This window comes from Caloenas nicobarica, chromosome Z (genome assembly GCF_036013445.1).
Source record: "Caloenas nicobarica isolate bCalNic1 chromosome Z, bCalNic1.hap1, whole genome shotgun sequence".
NCBI classification, from domain to species: Eukaryota; Metazoa; Chordata; class Aves; order Columbiformes; family Columbidae; genus Caloenas; species Caloenas nicobarica.
This window is the reverse complement of record NC_088284.1, coordinates 97,923,238-97,938,144: the sequence shown is the minus strand read 5'-3', so window position 1 is coordinate 97,938,144 and position 14,907 is coordinate 97,923,238. Positions and strand designations below refer to the sequence as shown.

At 57.9% G+C, this 14,907-nt stretch overlaps 2 protein-coding genes across 2 annotated transcripts; both read right to left on the bottom strand.

The window, feature by feature from the left end:
* Window positions 1-2,739: 2,739 nt before the first annotated feature.
* CDC20 (cell division cycle 20) lies at window positions 2,740-7,767 on the bottom strand. The gene is made up of 10 exons (XM_065655593.1): window positions 7,551-7,767; window positions 6,885-7,030; window positions 6,028-6,124; window positions 5,370-5,498; window positions 4,792-4,988; window positions 4,346-4,440; window positions 3,776-4,007; window positions 3,532-3,657; window positions 3,253-3,370; window positions 2,740-2,918 (listed from the first exon to the last, which is right to left on the bottom strand). Exons 1-10 carry the CDS (start codon window positions 7,747-7,749, stop codon window positions 2,740-2,742), a joined length of 1,518 nt encoding a protein of 505 aa, XP_065511665.1. The 5' UTR covers window positions 7,750-7,767.
* A 572-nt stretch (window positions 7,768-8,339) lies between these two features.
* Window positions 8,340-14,897, bottom strand: MPL (MPL proto-oncogene, thrombopoietin receptor). Its single transcript, XM_065655992.1, has 12 exons — window positions 13,890-14,897; window positions 11,625-11,760; window positions 11,152-11,327; window positions 10,678-10,943; window positions 10,445-10,601; window positions 10,156-10,285; window positions 9,658-9,830; window positions 9,412-9,554; window positions 9,096-9,255; window positions 8,829-8,916; window positions 8,622-8,709; window positions 8,340-8,531 (listed from the first exon to the last, which is right to left on the bottom strand). Exons 1-12 carry the CDS (start codon window positions 14,131-14,133, stop codon window positions 8,340-8,342), a joined length of 1,953 nt encoding a protein of 650 aa, XP_065512064.1. The 5' UTR covers window positions 14,134-14,897.
* Window positions 14,898-14,907: the final 10 nt, after the last annotated feature.

Sequence of the window (14,907 nt, the reverse complement as noted above, 5' to 3'; positions counted from 1 at the left end):
CAGCTTTTTCAGGCCTTGCCTCTTCCCCACCTAGCTGGCTCTTGGTAAAGACAGGACTGTCTTTGCTTTTGCCCAAAATAGTAACAATACTTTAACTACTTCTGCTTAGCATTTTAAAATAGGCTGTTCCCTGCGTGTACTCTGCTCTCCCTTTCTCCAATTGTTCCTGTTAGCTGTGATCTTTCCATGGGCTGGTAATTTATACACTGTCATGGTCTGTACTGAATTCACACCGTATATGGCAGGGTTTCCTGGGCCTGCTGGATCAGTGCCCTGTTCCTTGCTCTGCTCCTCCTTGCTCCAGGACAGTAGGACCAGTATGGGGCCAAAGGAAGACACTGCAATACCATCACCTTCTAGTAATGCTCAGAGAACTTTCAAAGGGCGTGTAATGCACAGCTTCTGGGGGTAGGTATGTGCTAAGGAGAGAGGCAAGACAAGCTCTGTCTGAGAAAGATAAACTGCTATTAATGGGAGTGAAGAAACTCCACCAGCTGTCAGGCATATAAATGCTTCCTTCCAGGGTCAAGAACCACTGGAAGACTTAATCTGCTGTGGGGCCACAGGGCGAGTCTGTGCTAACTGGAACTGCAGGGGTGTGTGGGAGGGTTCCTACAACAGCAGCACAGCTCTGGGGAAGAGTGTAACCTTGTGTGCGGGTTCCTGCCCCATTAGATCCAGCTGCTGCCCTAGGCTTTGCTTCTGAAGAGAAAGAAGAGCTGCCTCTTCCTCCCTTGGACCTCCTCTGCTCTTCTCCAGGTGGCCAAATAGAGATGTAACAACCATTGTGCTGGGCTCAGCTGCTGCAAGCTGTTTTTTTAAAACTGCGCCCCCCATATCAACAGTAAGTAGGGGGTGCACACCAGCTGGCCTCAGCACAGCACAAGTTCGTGCCAACACTGCCCACCTTTGAAGGCTCCAGCTGGCTTAAAGCTCAGGAGGCAGAGCAGGAGCCTGGTGCCAGGTACACTGTGGTACTATGTGTGCTTAGAGGGAGGTGAAAACAGCTAATAATAATCCACCCTTAGCTAATCACAGGCTGATGGGTGGCACAAGCTTTGTTGAGCTGCTTTGCACAGGCCAAGGTGCTAATCTGTTGTGTAGCATCCCTGGCACCCCTGGCTGTACCAGTGCAGCCCCACAGCCTCAGACCCCACAGCTCCAGTGTGCAGGGCAGCTGTGGCTGTCCTGGCTCTTGCTCAGGTAAACACTCAAATATGCTGCCTTCAATTCATGCCAGCATAACTGAGCCTGGAAAAAATACATTTTCCAAGTGCTAAGGATACAAGCTCTACTAAAGGTCAGTTGGCTGCTGGTGCCTGCTTCCCTGTGTGCAGCCTCTGCTTGGCACCAGGGCTTCCACACAGCAGGAGGGGAGGGCAGTGATCAGGGCTGCTGGAGGAATATATGACTAAGGGCTGCGCACTGGCTTGGTGCTGCTTTGCAACTCTGCTGCATGATGTCCAGGCTGGCTATGGCAATGTAAATTAACCTTTTGTTTTGCATCAGGCTTCACACCATTGCCAGCCCCTTTTTGGCCTTTGGGGTGATTACAGCTGTTGCTATGTATTTCCAACCCCTGTCCTCCCTTTTTTCCCCAACTCCTAAATTCAGTACTGAACTCAGTGCATAAACAGCTATTCTACCCTACAGCACTGTAGGAGCAGGCAGCATTTTCTGCAGCAGAGGCTGCATGTAGCAGAACAAGACTGACTGCTGTGTGCAGGTGACATTACAGCTTAGACTGCCAAGAGCAAGTCCCCAGACTGCTCTGGCATGTGTGGTCACTGCTGGTAGTTGTCTGAAGGGGCACAGTAAGGCCCACCTGGCCAAGAGGCAGGACACAGCAGGAGCTGGGGTCACAAACATAACTGTCCTTTCAATTGAGCCTTGCTCGTCCTCACCACAGCTGAAACCACAGGAAGCAGCAGCTGGGCAGAGGGACCTCCCTGAGGCAGGAACCAGTATAGAGCTGGTTGACTGCTCTGGGGAAGCTGAAACAAGTCAGGGTATTTCTTCCTAGCTCCAGTGCAGGGCTGCAGCCCTGGGAAGGGTCAGTTTTGATGCACTCTGATCAGGGATGGAGGGCTAGGAAGTCACTCAGGCTCTAACCCTTTGCTCCAAAAGAAACCAAGAGCACACTAAACACTTCCCATTCTCTTAGCAGAGCCAGGACACCAGAACCAGTATCCAGCTACAGGCCAGGCTGCTCTATGATTGTCATTTGAGAAAGTTGAAAGGTACAAAGAAAGCCAGGTTTTCCTGGCAGAGCATTGCCAGGAGAGGCCAAGTGGGGACTTCTACTACTGCAGGTTAGACATCAGCTCCCTTTGGAGGGGCCTTTCAGTGGTACAGCTTTCCCCCTGTAGGGTACAAGTCAGCCACAGCCCCTCCAGAGGAGCTGCAGCACTTGTGTTCAGCATGAAGATGCAGCAGCTGACACACACCTGCCTTAGCTAAGACAGATACAAAAGTACAGCCATTGCACAGCATCCTTCTTTTCCCAGAACTTTAGGGCTATGCTGGGCTCAGGCTGACTGCAAAATATCCCTGAAGAACAGGAGCTCCACCATTTACCCAGATCTCAAACCTTAGGGAGGAGGGACTTAGTTCTGTAAGCCATGGCCTTTTCTTCCATCAGACTCCATAAAAAAGGCAAATTAAATCAGTTTATTAACATTTAAAATACTGTACAGTGTGTGAGCCAAATTCCCATGCTCCCCAAAAAGCCCTGTGCACTTATCGGATGCCCTGGTGAATAATGCTGCTTTTGGCACTGTTTGCCTTCTCTTTCTCCTTCTTCTTTATGGGGTCCATCTCAAAACAGCGCCAGAGCCGCAGTGTTTCATCAGCAGCTGCTGAGGCCACTGTTGCACCATCAGGGCTCATAGTCAGGTTCAAAACTCTGGCAGTGTGACCTGGGGAGGAGGGTGTGCAGTCAGGGCCAGGCTCATCACCATATGCCCTGGTCCCCCTGGTTCCATCACAATGGTCAAGCTTGCTCCCATATGCCCAGTGAGCTCCACCAGTTTGCATAGCTGCCCCATATCATGCTGCAGCAGCAGGAATTTACACCCTAGGCATGCATTTGAAGCTGCCCTGTTTCTTCAGCAGCCCACAGGAGTGCCTCCCTGTAGCAGCATGGCCCTGCACACCACTCTGAATCAATAATGATCAAGGCTTAAACTAAGGATTACATCCACCTTCAGCTTCTAGCAGCCTTCCCTTTCCCGGGCAAAGGGCCCAGCTTACCTCGCAGCTCAGTGACCTTGGCCATAGTTGGATACTTCCATATCACCAGCTGATTCTGTGCAAAGCCATGGCCTGAGATGAACTCCCTGTAGTTACTTGACCATAGGATAGAACAGACCTGATAAGAGACAGTAACACAGGTAAGACAAGCTGCTTGTGTTGATGCTCACTACCCAGAGATGAGTGGAGTCCCCTCCTTTTCCATGCCTATAGGCCTCAGGAGTTCTGAATAGGTGACCTGCCAGAAGGTGTGTCACCAAGATGATGTTCATGTCTCACCTGGGAACGGGCATCAACAGCACTGAGGCAGGTGCCAGAACACACATTCCAGATGCGGATATGTCTGTCACTGGTCCCACCTCCAGTGGCTAGAACATTTGACTGCCACGGACACCATGCCACAGCCTGAGAGAAAAGGGTTAATTTTAAGACATGCAAGAGGCAACCTGTGCACAGCCAGTGCTGTGTCTGCCTTGCACACAGCCACATGCTCACACCTCACCCACAGCAGCTCTGCACTCACCTTGACAGCACCCTGGTGCTGAGTGAATGTCTGTATAGGAGCAAAGTCCCCACTGTCCCCTTGAGTACAGGGCCAGATGTTCACCAGGTTGTCGTTGCCACCACTGGCCAGGTAACGGCCATCTAAAGACCACTTGAGTCCGCAGACCTCTTGCGTGTGGCCAGCAAGTGTGGCCACGTGATGCTCAGCCACTCTGACATCGTGGTGGTGGATATGGCCCGTCCGCGCTCCACTACAGAGAAAAGGCCTGCAGGGTCAGGCTGATGCATATTTTCACTAAAATCCATTTTTATGCTGTTGCAAGACTGCCATACCTGCCACTGGGTTTCAACAAGTGTTACCTGCATCGCTGGCCTGATGGTGTGAGTAAAGCAGCCACAGAAGCTCTTCACAACTTTAGCACAAAGGCAAAAGAGAGGCTTTCTCCCCGTAGTCCCAACAGAACAGGATAAGTCATAACCACAAGCCAGGACAGAAACTCTTCTCTGCCACCTCTAACCCACACCACCTACAGATCCAGGACAGGAATCTGCAACAGCCAGACACTGCCCTTCACCCACCCCCCCTTACCTGGAGAGGATGTAGCTGTTCCAGCTGAGGGAGCCCACACGAGAAGAATGGCTGGTCATATTTCGAAGACGTTTCTGCTGCTGTATGTCCCATAGCTAGAGAGGCAGAACAATAAGTTCTCCAGAGGATGAGGAAACCCACCCCTGTTGCTTTGCCCTAAGGAACCTCACTGCACAGTCTCCAGCACTGAACCTTGTCAGTATGGGAGCAAGGATCCATTTGTATCTCATGCTACCGGACAAAAGGTAACTCCAGGTGTCAGCCCCAAAACCAAACTGCCTTGCTGCTGCAGTTGGTCACTGGCCTTGCCTGGATGTGGACATTTCCATCCCACACCAATCAAGACAAGTCAGAGTGCATCTCATCCTCCATCCAAGCCTTTGTCCCAAGGCCCCACAGCTCCAGCAATCCCTAGACAACACCTCTAGTTTTACTCCTGCACTCACCTGGACCTCAGCATTACTTGTGCCAACAGCAAGGTAGTTTCCTTCTTTAATCCATGACACAGAAGAAACATAATCATCTGGATGCTCCATCTGCAGCAGCTGGATAATCTCCCCAGTAGTGTGATTCCACAGATAGACAGAGCTGTCCAGAGCCACTGCCAGGAAATTCTGAGAGCTCCAGTCAATGAGATTCAGATCTACAATTTGGAAGAGCAATGCAGGTCACACTGTGCTTACCTGGAGAGCCCTGCCCTTCACCAGTGCCAATGCCAGGCCTTCCACCTGCACCAAGTGTGTGCACACACACATGCAGGTAAGGGGCAGCCTTCTGGGTGTCACCATGTCCAGCTAGTGAGGTCAGGTAGCCCTGATCGAAGTCACCTATGTGGCACTCTGGACCACTGTTCCTCCTAGGTTACACAGGGACACTCCAGAAGTGGCCTGTGCCACTGATACTGAAAACAGATACTGAAGCAACCCAGTTAGAGCTCTAGTTCCTTGGACCACACTGTCCTAGGAACTGCACCCCAATACAGAATTATCTCAGCACACAGCACTCAACATTGCAGCCTACTTACAATAGTCATTGCGGATCTCCGGTGCATCCAGGATTCTGTCTGGTATTGAGGGAATGTATCTGCTATTCTTCCTGCTGGATCCAGGCGTCGTTTTCTGACTGTAGAGCACTTTCAGGTTATTCTGATAGCCTGTGTGCAGAGAAACAGACTTGTTAACCTGAGTTACTATATTCTCCCAGCGGAGCGCTCCTCACCCAACTAAAACCCCCTTCCAGTGAAAACGAAGTCGTGAGAGAAGAGAGCAGTGTGCAAAAATCACTGGCAGTGTTAACTGCTGAACCAGGCTGAGCTCCAGTTCCCTAATTCACAGGAACAAGTTTAACTGACAAGCACTTGGTTTTCTGTATCCCATTATGTTTAGCGATGGTTAAGCTACAAGGTGCACAGCAGAGATTTTGAAGCTTTCGCAGCCATCAGGAAGGTTTGTCACCTGCAGTACCAGTCAGCAACTGGCAGTCATTTCGGCTCTTGTAAATAAATTCACTGTAGCTGTTATACAGCCCCTCAACCTCAAGAAACATAAGGAGGGAGACTCCAGTGTGCACAGGAGTTCTGAGAAGCCAGTTAATCTCTCCAACGTCTACACACAGAGCCTCTGCATTGCTGTTCCCCAGCCCAGATCTCTCCTGAGTCAACTCACACAGACCCTGTATCATACCTTCTGGAGCATTCTGTGGCTTTCCACTGAGGCGGAGGATCTTTGCCTCTTCTATATCAAAGCCATTCAGATTCACTGCCCAGGCTTTCTGTTGCTCCTGCAGAGACAAACCACTATCAGTGAGATGCACTTGAAACACAAAGCCCATGCTGCACTTCAGACCACAGCTGGAAGAGCATACACCTAAGTCCCCTTTTCCCAGACTCAGGAGGTGCACAGCTCTGCTGTGGGGGTCAGCTACAGACAGGCAGCTCAAAGCAGTTTTCCCTCAGACATTGGGACACTGTCCTGCTCGCTTTTTCATACAGAAGAGTGGCAAGTTCAATGTCTCATTGTCAGTGGGGGAAGCCACAGTGGACCAAATTCCTCAAACAGATTTCACAACACAGTGTACACGTTCCAGAACAGCTCCCCGTGCAGACATTGTGCTAGAACAGCTACCACCAGCAGTTTCACTGTGCACAGGCTCACTGCTTTGTGTCTCTGTAGCCTGCTATCTTTTAAAGCCTTAGTAGCCCAAAGTTTAATTGTGCTACCAGAAGTGGCACAGGTTAGAGTGAATGGAAGCAGAGGTATAAGGCTCTATGCTCTTCCATGTGCTTTGGGAAGGGTCCCTGCAGAGCAGCTACACTCAGGCTCCTGTGTAGCAGCTGCATACTCATTCCATTTGCAGGCTCTACATCTTCTACCTCATCCCAGGGTCCTGAAGCCCAGAGCTGGAAGCGCTGATGGCTGGGGCTGTCAGCCCCATGCACCCACTTGACAGAACTTACAGTTTGCTTCTCTGTAAAAGGCCAGGAAGAATTAGGTGTTTGGTAGTGATTATTGTAGTAACTGTAACTTAGCAACATGCTCACCTTCTTGGTAGGGGACTCCTCAGCAGGGTCATTCTCTTTGGTGAGGAGGAAGTTTGCCATCTCCATCTGCATAGTGCTGCGGTTGGGAATGTAGCGATCCCCCCCCGCCTTTGTTGGGGTGCTCTGTATTTTGGATCCAGATTTACCTGCATTCACATGCATTAATATTGTATTACACCTGTTGAACAGCTTTCAAGAGACAGCAAACCCAGCACTTTTCCGCATCACACCTGCCAGACAATCAGGACTTAGAGAGCTCATGCCATTCAAGTCACAACTAAGTCTTATTTCTTAGTGTAAGGACACTAAGCCCTGGTTAGGGACTGCCAGAAGACAATTCCTTGGGCCTAGTGCAGCAACTCCAGGGTTCACAGATAAGGGGAGGATGCAAAAATGCAGTATGTAAAACAATCAGCAGACAGTTACATCCACACCTGTCCCAACATACAGCTGTGCCAGCGAGGCTCAGCAGTTCACCCAGTCCCAGTGCACAGAGCTCTGCCCACCTCATGCTGGGGAGAAGAAGGTGGGTGACTCCCGGGAGCCGGGCAGTGTAGGCCACCCCCACCAGCAGGCCGGGCACGGAGCCCTCAGCCCCACGGCTGCCGCACGCAGCCCAGGTGACCCTTCTCCCTCCCAACCTCGCCGCTGGTCGCCGCCGCTCACCGGGTGTCCTGGACGGCGTCTTGCTGGAGCTGTGGGAGCGGTTGGCCGGCTTCATGGGCGACACGCCGGCGGCGGGGCTGGGCCCGGGGCCGCCGCTCTCCTTGGCCTTGCGCTGCCACCGCGCGGGCGGCGCGTTGGGGATCGGCGTGTCCAGCTTGAGCAGCCCTTGCAGGTCCGCCTCGAACACGAACTGCGCCATGGCGCTGCGGGCAGGCGGCGTCAGCGGGACCCCGCGCAGGGCCCCAGCCGGGCTGCAGCCCTCCTCCGCCGGCCCCCCTCCGGCGGGGCTCAGGGCCCTCTGCCGCTACAGGACGCCCCCGCCCCAGGCCGCTCCGCAGGGGCCCGCGCACACCAACCTCCCGCCCGCCTCTCAAGGCCGCCTTCACCATCAGGGTCCGCTTCGCCTCAGGGTGCGCCCCCCACATTCCCGACCCCTTCTCAGGCCCCCACCACAGAGTGCCGACCCCCCGCCCGCCGCGGCCCTGCCGCCCCTCACCTCGGCCCTGCGGTTAGCACTCGCGCAGCCCCCGCCTCGGCGGCAGCATTTAAACCCCGCGCGGCCGCTCCTCCCATTGGCTGCTTCAAACCCAACCGCCGCTCGCTGCCATGGCGACCAAGGCGCACGGCGTCGCGATTGGCTGGCCCGCGCGGCGAGGCGGCTCCCCGTGCCCTAGCGGGAACGGGGGCGGGGGCAGCGCCGCTCAGTTTCCCGGGGGGCTGTGACGCTGTGAAGGAGAGAGGAGACCCGGCGGTTGCGCGTCTCGTTTATGTCGGGGCGGGGAGCACAGGTCAGGGCGGCCCGCGCGGCTCCCAGCCGCTCATGAGCAGGTAGGACTGGTTGGCGATGTCGGTGCTGGGCAGCCGGCCAGCAGCGGGCTCCGGCTGCGGCGGCGCGGCCGCTCCCCCGCGCGGGCCGGGCAGCACCTCCAGCAGGCAGGGCAGGACGGCCTCCTCCGGCGGCTGCTTGTAGAAGGCGTTGGCCTGGGGGGACACGGAGGAGGCTCGGTGGGGGCTGCATTCGAGCTGCCCCAGGGAGGCTCAGCCGCCGCGGGCGCTGCCCCGGCCCCTCACCTGGCCGTGCTTGCCGCTCTCGTGGAGGAAGCTGCCCAGTGCGCGGTGCAGGTCGGGGACGGGGGGCCAGAGCTTCTGCTTCATGCTGCTGGATGCGGGGAAGGAGGCGTCCAAGGCAAACCCCAGGCTGGGGTGCCCTGACTTTGCCGAGCAGGGTGCCCAGGCCTGGTGCTGGACCCCCACACCTGCCCCAGGCACAGCCCTTACCTGTACAGGGAGGGGAAGGTGCACCGCAGCCCCAGGAGCACTGCTGTGAAGAGCAGCGGCACCACTGTAACACTCGGGATGATCCAGCCTGCATCGGAGGAAGGATGCTGGGACTGTAGCCCTCCCCAGACCCACCACCACAGAGCCCTTCGCAGCCCTGTCACCCTCTGCCCAGTGCTCCCGATCCTATTTCCAGGACTCTCAGGCTCCTGCCCTCAGCTGTGTTGCTTCTGTGGTGGCAGCCCTCGCTCCTGCCCTGTCCCTTACCTGCATCAGCCATGGCATCAACAACGACAGGTTTGGACCAGGCGCTCCAGCTGCCCTGGTACCATGGTCCACTGGGCTGGGCCCGCACCTGGGCATGGTAGCGGGCACCTGGCCGTAGGTCCAGGACTTCTTTCCTGGCTGCCTGCGGGACCTGCAGGACCTGTGGGGCAGAGCTGAGCTGGAGATGGCGGATGTTGTGGGGTAGCCAAGGGCCAGCACTGGGGTGAGGGTCAGTCCTGCCTGACCCCAGCCGGGCCATGTGCTGGCAGCAGAGGTGGGCGGGGCTGCTTGGGGCAGCTCAGGCTGTGCCTTTTACCTTCCAGTCATGGCTGTTCTCCACAGCATAGCGGACCTGGTAGTCCAGCTGCTCTGCCAATGCCTCCAGGGGTGGCAGCCACTGCAGGCTCAGCTGGCCCTGTGACACCGTTGCCTGCACAAACTGCGGGGCATCTGTGAGCACTGTCAGTGACAGGGATGTGTTGCTGCCATGGTACAGGACATGGGATGCTACATCCCCTGCCACCCAGGCAAGTGCAGGCGCCCCGGTGGTGTTGGGACTCACCAGCCTGGTGCAGCCAGAAGGGCTCCTTAAAGTAGCTGAGCGTGGGTGCTGTGTGGGGCTGGGTGACATTCACCAGGATGGAGATGGCGCTGCCAGCCCTGGGCTGGAAGGTGCAGGTGCAGGTGCCCTCTGCCCCCACACTGACCTTCTTGCACTCCTGCCATGCGTCCTCCCTGCATGAGGAGCGAGGAGCCAGTCGGTCCCACTGTGGTGGCCCCACTCCCCTCACCTGCTGCCAGACCTGCTCTGGGGCCACCCTGTCCCTGCAACCAGCGCTGCCTTGCTCCTCCTGCACTTTCCCAGGACACGCAGTGCTGCCCGTAGTTGGAGGGGCTGTGTGGATGGGAGTGATGGTGAGGAGGTGCGGGGTCGATGGTGGTAGGTCAGGGCGTGGCTGGGTGGCACAGTGTGGGATGTGGAACACCGAGCAGGGCTGGGGATGTCCCTGGGATGTGCTGCCCCTCTACCTGAGCTCCACATCTCCACCATGTCCCTTACCTTGTGCTGGGCCTGCTTGGAGGTGGCCGGTAGAAGAGCTGGTGGGAGCTGTGGGGCTCTGCGGGCTCCCAGCTCCACTCGCAGCGCACGTGCCGTAGGTCAGGGGTGCTGCAGCTCAGCCCGATGTCTCCTGGGCAGGTGAGAGCCGGGGGGGGGCTGCTTCCCTCTGACCCTTCAATACTTGCGTGCTGCACCTTGCCTGCCCCAGGACCCCACCCCTCGCAGCCCCAGGTGTGGGTGCCTCCCTGCTGTGCCTGCCAGCACCCCAGCGGTGGGGATGGCCGCTCACCGGAGGAGTGGGGTGTCTCTGCAGCCACTGCCTGCGACCAGGGCCCCCAGACGCCATCCATGGAGGTGCCGTCGGGCTTGCTGCGCACCTGGATGTGGTACCTCACCCCTGGCCGTAGGTCCCGGAGGACCACCCAGGTGTTGGCCTGGACCAGCCCCTGCAGGAGAGGGGCCAGGCTGAGGAGTGGCTGTGAGTCCCAAATTCCCTTGCCTATCCCTGGCCCCTCTATGTACCTGACCCACTCCTGGGGAGGCTGCAGCTGCCCCAGTCATGGGTGTGTGGGTGCTGATGGCTGGCTGGCTGGAGGGATTCCCAGGGTGCTGCCCACCAGGGTCCAATGTGGTGCTGCAGGGCATCTCTGCGGAGCTGGCAGGGCAGCACTGCACCTCGTAGAGGAAGAAGTTCAGGTAGTCGGCGAGCGGCGGCTGCCACGACACGTAGAGCTGCCCTGCGGCCCCGGCCCAGCGGGCCGTGATGTTTGCTGGGGGGTCAATGAGACCTGTGGGGAACACGCCGGGGTGTTTGCCCTCCTGCAGCAGCTCCTGTCTGGGCACCACCTGGTCCTGCCGGGGGACACCCGCAGGTTGCCCCCAGGGCTGCCTCCATGCAGAGTGCTCCCAGGCCCCGGGGCGGGCAGAAGGATAGGGCATCCATATCTGAGGACCGTCCTGGTATCACCGGGGTATTGCCTGGTGGGAGGGACTCACCCACTGCATCCACACTGAGCTCCCGCCAGTACTTGGTCTGGTTGGTGGTGGCATCCAGGACACGGAGGTGGAGCTGGGTGAAGAGCCGCACGTCCTCGCTGGGGAAGACACAGACGTGCCGGGTCCCGCTGGTCCCGTGGTGCCACGTGGAGACTGCGCACGCTGTGGGCACACCCCTAAGGAACGGAGCGGGGGGTCCTGCAGCACCCTATGCCTCCTGCCCAGAGCCAGGGCACCTGGGGCACAGCACCAAGACCTCACCACAGAGCACCATCCCCATGGGACTGAAGGACAGCCAAGGTCCCAGCCCTACCACAGGATGTGCAGTGGCTGCTGTGTATCTCCCATGGGCTCTCCACTGTCTCTTCTTGCAGCTGGGAGCCACTGAGATGGCATGGAGAGCTGCAGCACCCTGACCGTGCTGCTGTGTGTGGGCAAGGGAGAGGCTGGACTGTGTCTCCACCACCTCCTACCTGCTGTACCAGTAGTAGAAGTGGCACATCCTGCTTGCTGCTGCGTCCTCCTCCTCATCCCAGAAGCAAGTGAGATCCTCGAAGGAGCGGGAAAAGCAGAGGATGTCCTCAGGCACCCCTGCCAGCAGCGCAGCATCTGGGAGGAGTTTGGGCATGAAACTGGGCACATACCCGTCCCCATCCCACCTGTGTCCCCCTGCCCCGTGCCCACTGGCCGTCTCGTCCCTGAGGCCAGTCTGTGCAGGTGCCTGGGGCAGTGTGGACATGGCCGTGGGCATGGCTGTGGCACAGGTGTCCTCCACCAGCTTGGCATGGTGGGGAGGAACATGGCACACATGCTGGCTACTGGCTCGCACCAGGGTCCTGGCTGGCAGCAGGGTTATCCACGGGCCTGCCCCACCGCTCCCCCCTCTTCATCATGTGGGGTCCTTTGAGACAAACAAACATCCCGAAATAGCCCTGCGGTCAGAGGGGCGCTCAGGGCCCGGCGATCGGAGGGAAGCACTCCTGCCCTGCTCATGCCGGAAGGTGCACGGAAGTGAGATAAGGAGGAGCAGTGCCCCAGGGACAGGGAAAGGGCCTCGGGGCTGATGTGGGGGCATGTGGTCCTGAGCAGGGGGTGATGCTCAAACCCTGGCCCAGGGACTGCTTGGGGGGCTATGGGTTTCTATGCCCCACTCAGCAAGCTTCTCTCCCAGTCATTGCAGGGATGAACCGGAGCATCACACGCTGCATTGTCAGAGAAAAGTGGACAGCCCCAAAATGCAGATTTGTGATGCACAGGGGTGGCCTTGCTGCCCCCAGCATTGCTCTAGTACTCCGTTCTCTCCCACTGCCTCTGCACTGGGATCTGCTCCAGTCTTCCTCCTCCTCTTCTTCCTGGGATGTGCCCCTTTCCCCAGGGGCTGCCCCCAGCTGCAGGACCCCACAACCAGCCCCCTGCCAGTGCCTGGCCCTGTTCCATGTGCTGAGTGCATCTGTTCTCTGCTACACACCCCCTGCACTGCCAGTTGCACCCACCCTGGGTGAAGAATAAGGGGCAGTCCCCAAATGTCCTCACCATCTTCTTGGTGTCCCTCTGCTCTTTCCTGTCCCTTCCCTTGCCCTAACTCACCACGTCTGTTCCTCCTTTCCCATCCTTTTGTTTCCTTCCTCCCCCAGCCCACGTCCCCTCCCTGCAGACCACAACCCCCCCAACCTGCTCTTCCCTTTTTGCACTCCGTTGCCCCCACCCCAGGCCTCATGCCAGCTCCGTGACCCCCCAGCTCCCCGTGCCAGGGGTTGGGATGGCCAGGTCCCAGCAGCCCAGTGGCAGAGGGACTCATGGCATTGGTGGGAGGCCACACGGGTCCTGTGGGCTACCAGAGCACCTTTGGTGGGTGCAGGCTGTTTCCTAGGAACAGCAGCCTCCCATGCCTGCAGCCCACATCAGCGTGATCCGGCAACGCGCTGCCAAGCTGACGGTGGGCTCGGGGCACAGGGATGTTGCAGAGGCTGTGAGCAGGGGGATGATGAGCCCAACCTCAACCTTCCGCCCACTGCCCCTACAGGGGTGACTCACAATGTGCTCTGGAGCTTGCTGTGGCCAGAGACCTGGGGTGGGGCTGGAGAAACGAGCAGGAGATTGACAGGATTTTATTCAGTTAATGCTTTTTATAGAGTTATAGAAAGTGTTAGCAGGGGTAAGGAGGTGCTCAAAGAAAGTCTGGACAGGCCTGAAATGGGAGAAAGCTGGGAAGTGGCTCTGCCAGGTGCAGCGAGCCAGGCTGGGACCAGCTACTGGCTGAGCTGAAGATGCTCAGCATGGCAGCAAGATCACGGCAAGGCTGGTGCAGGACCATTGGGATCAGCCTGGCAGTGTCGCTGCATTAGCCACAGTGCAGAACTGTGCTGTCAGATGTTAGCTTGAATTTTGCTCAGACCCTCATCATCGTAACTCCAACAACTTTTGATGTCTCAGGAGCTCCTCTGCTACCTGTGTGGGACTGGGAGCCCCAGGCTGCCACCCTGAACGGGTGCCCAAGGGCTGCCAGGTCCTGCCTATTGAGAGCAGGGATGTCCCTTTGCTCTGGACATCCCAGGGTGTCCCATGGGTGAGAAGGGCTCTCCATCATCCGCCCCAAACATCCCCTGCACACCCTTCTGGGACACCCCCTCCCCAGCCCTGCAGGTTTTGGTTGCTGTGGGGTGCTCGCTGCCTGTGCCCAGCATTCCAGCTCCTTTCTGGCCCATCCTGTGGGGGAAAAGATGGCCCCAAGGACCTACCTTGGGATGTCACTGGCTCGGAGGCCAACAGCAGGCTGCGCAGGCTGAGCAGAATGGCGGGGAGCAATGAGAGCAGCCAGCCCTGGAGCAGGCAGGCTGCCATCCTGCAACCCGTGTGCCGGGGCTGTGCTTGGCCCTTCCCAGCGCCCCAGGAGCTGCTGCGGCTCCTCCGGGTGATACCTTTATCTGGGAAGTGGTGGCTGTGCAGCTCAGGAAGCCTGGCTGGAGGCTCCCCCCACCCCATCGCCGGCACTTCCCTGTGCCCAAAACCACCGTGCCGCGGCCCCTCTGCCGCCAGCAGCAGTGCCAAGAGAGACTGCTCCTGTCAGATAGGCGGCACGGCCTGCCCTTGTGGCTACCGGCATGCTGAAAAGCTGGGGTAGGAGGAAAAACAACCCCTGAGAAACCAGGGAGGCCCCTATGTGGGGCAGGGCATGGTGCTGGGGGCTGCTGGCACACAGGGGCATGGACATGGCGTGGTTGCTCCGGCTCCATCTCACCCCGTGCCACCTGGCACTGGTGTGTGCTGGCTCTGCTCTGCACAGCCCAGCAGCACCGTCCCCATGGCTGTGCTGGTGGGAGAGCTGTGGGCACAGGTGGCATTGGCAGGGCCCACATGGATGCTAGTGGTGCCGGCGCAGGAGTGGAGCCAGCATGGTGGGGTCTTGCAGACGTTCAACTTCATGTCAGCCCACCACCGCTGCTCAGCATGGGCAGCCGGAGGGGTGTCCCACCCTGCTGGGGCACAGCTCCATGGTGCAGCCCAGGGAGCACCAGCTAGGGCATGAGGAGCCACTCGCACACCTCTCCCCACCACGTTGAGGATGGGTTGGCGTCTCCTTGCTCTGCAGCTGGAAACAGCACTGGGGGTACTGAGGGGAGATGGGAACACCCAGCACCAATTTGTCACAGTCAAATTTTGTCAAAGCAGTCCCACTTCCTTTTCTATCCGGCTACTGGGCTACCAGAGCGCCCTTGGTTTGAGCACAGCTGATGACGCTGCCTCAGACTCTGTTCC

Coding starts and splice junctions, on each gene's coding strand:
- CDC20 (XM_065655593.1), bottom strand. CDS start 7,749: ATGGCGCAGTTCGTGTTCGAGGCGGACCTGCAAGGGCTGCTCAAGCTG. Junction 7,031..7,550: donor GACGCCGTCCAGGACACCCG/GTGAGCGGCGGC, acceptor ATGTGAATGCAG/GTAAATCTGGATCCAAAATA. Junction 3,658..3,775: donor AGCACCAGGGTGCTGTCAAG/GTGAGTGCAGAG, acceptor CTTTTCTCTCAG/GCTGTGGCATGGTGTCCGTG.
- MPL (XM_065655992.1), bottom strand. CDS start 14,133: ATGGGGTGGGGGGAGCCTCCAGCCAGGCTTCCTGAGCTGCACAGCCAC. Junction 11,328..11,624: donor TTCTACTACTGGTACAGCAG/GTAGGAGGTGGT, acceptor TCCGTTCCTTAG/GGGTGTGCCCACAGCGTGCG. Junction 9,831..10,155: donor CCAAGCAGGCCCAGCACAAG/GTAAGGGACATG, acceptor CTCCTCATGCAG/GGAGGACGCATGGCAGGAGT.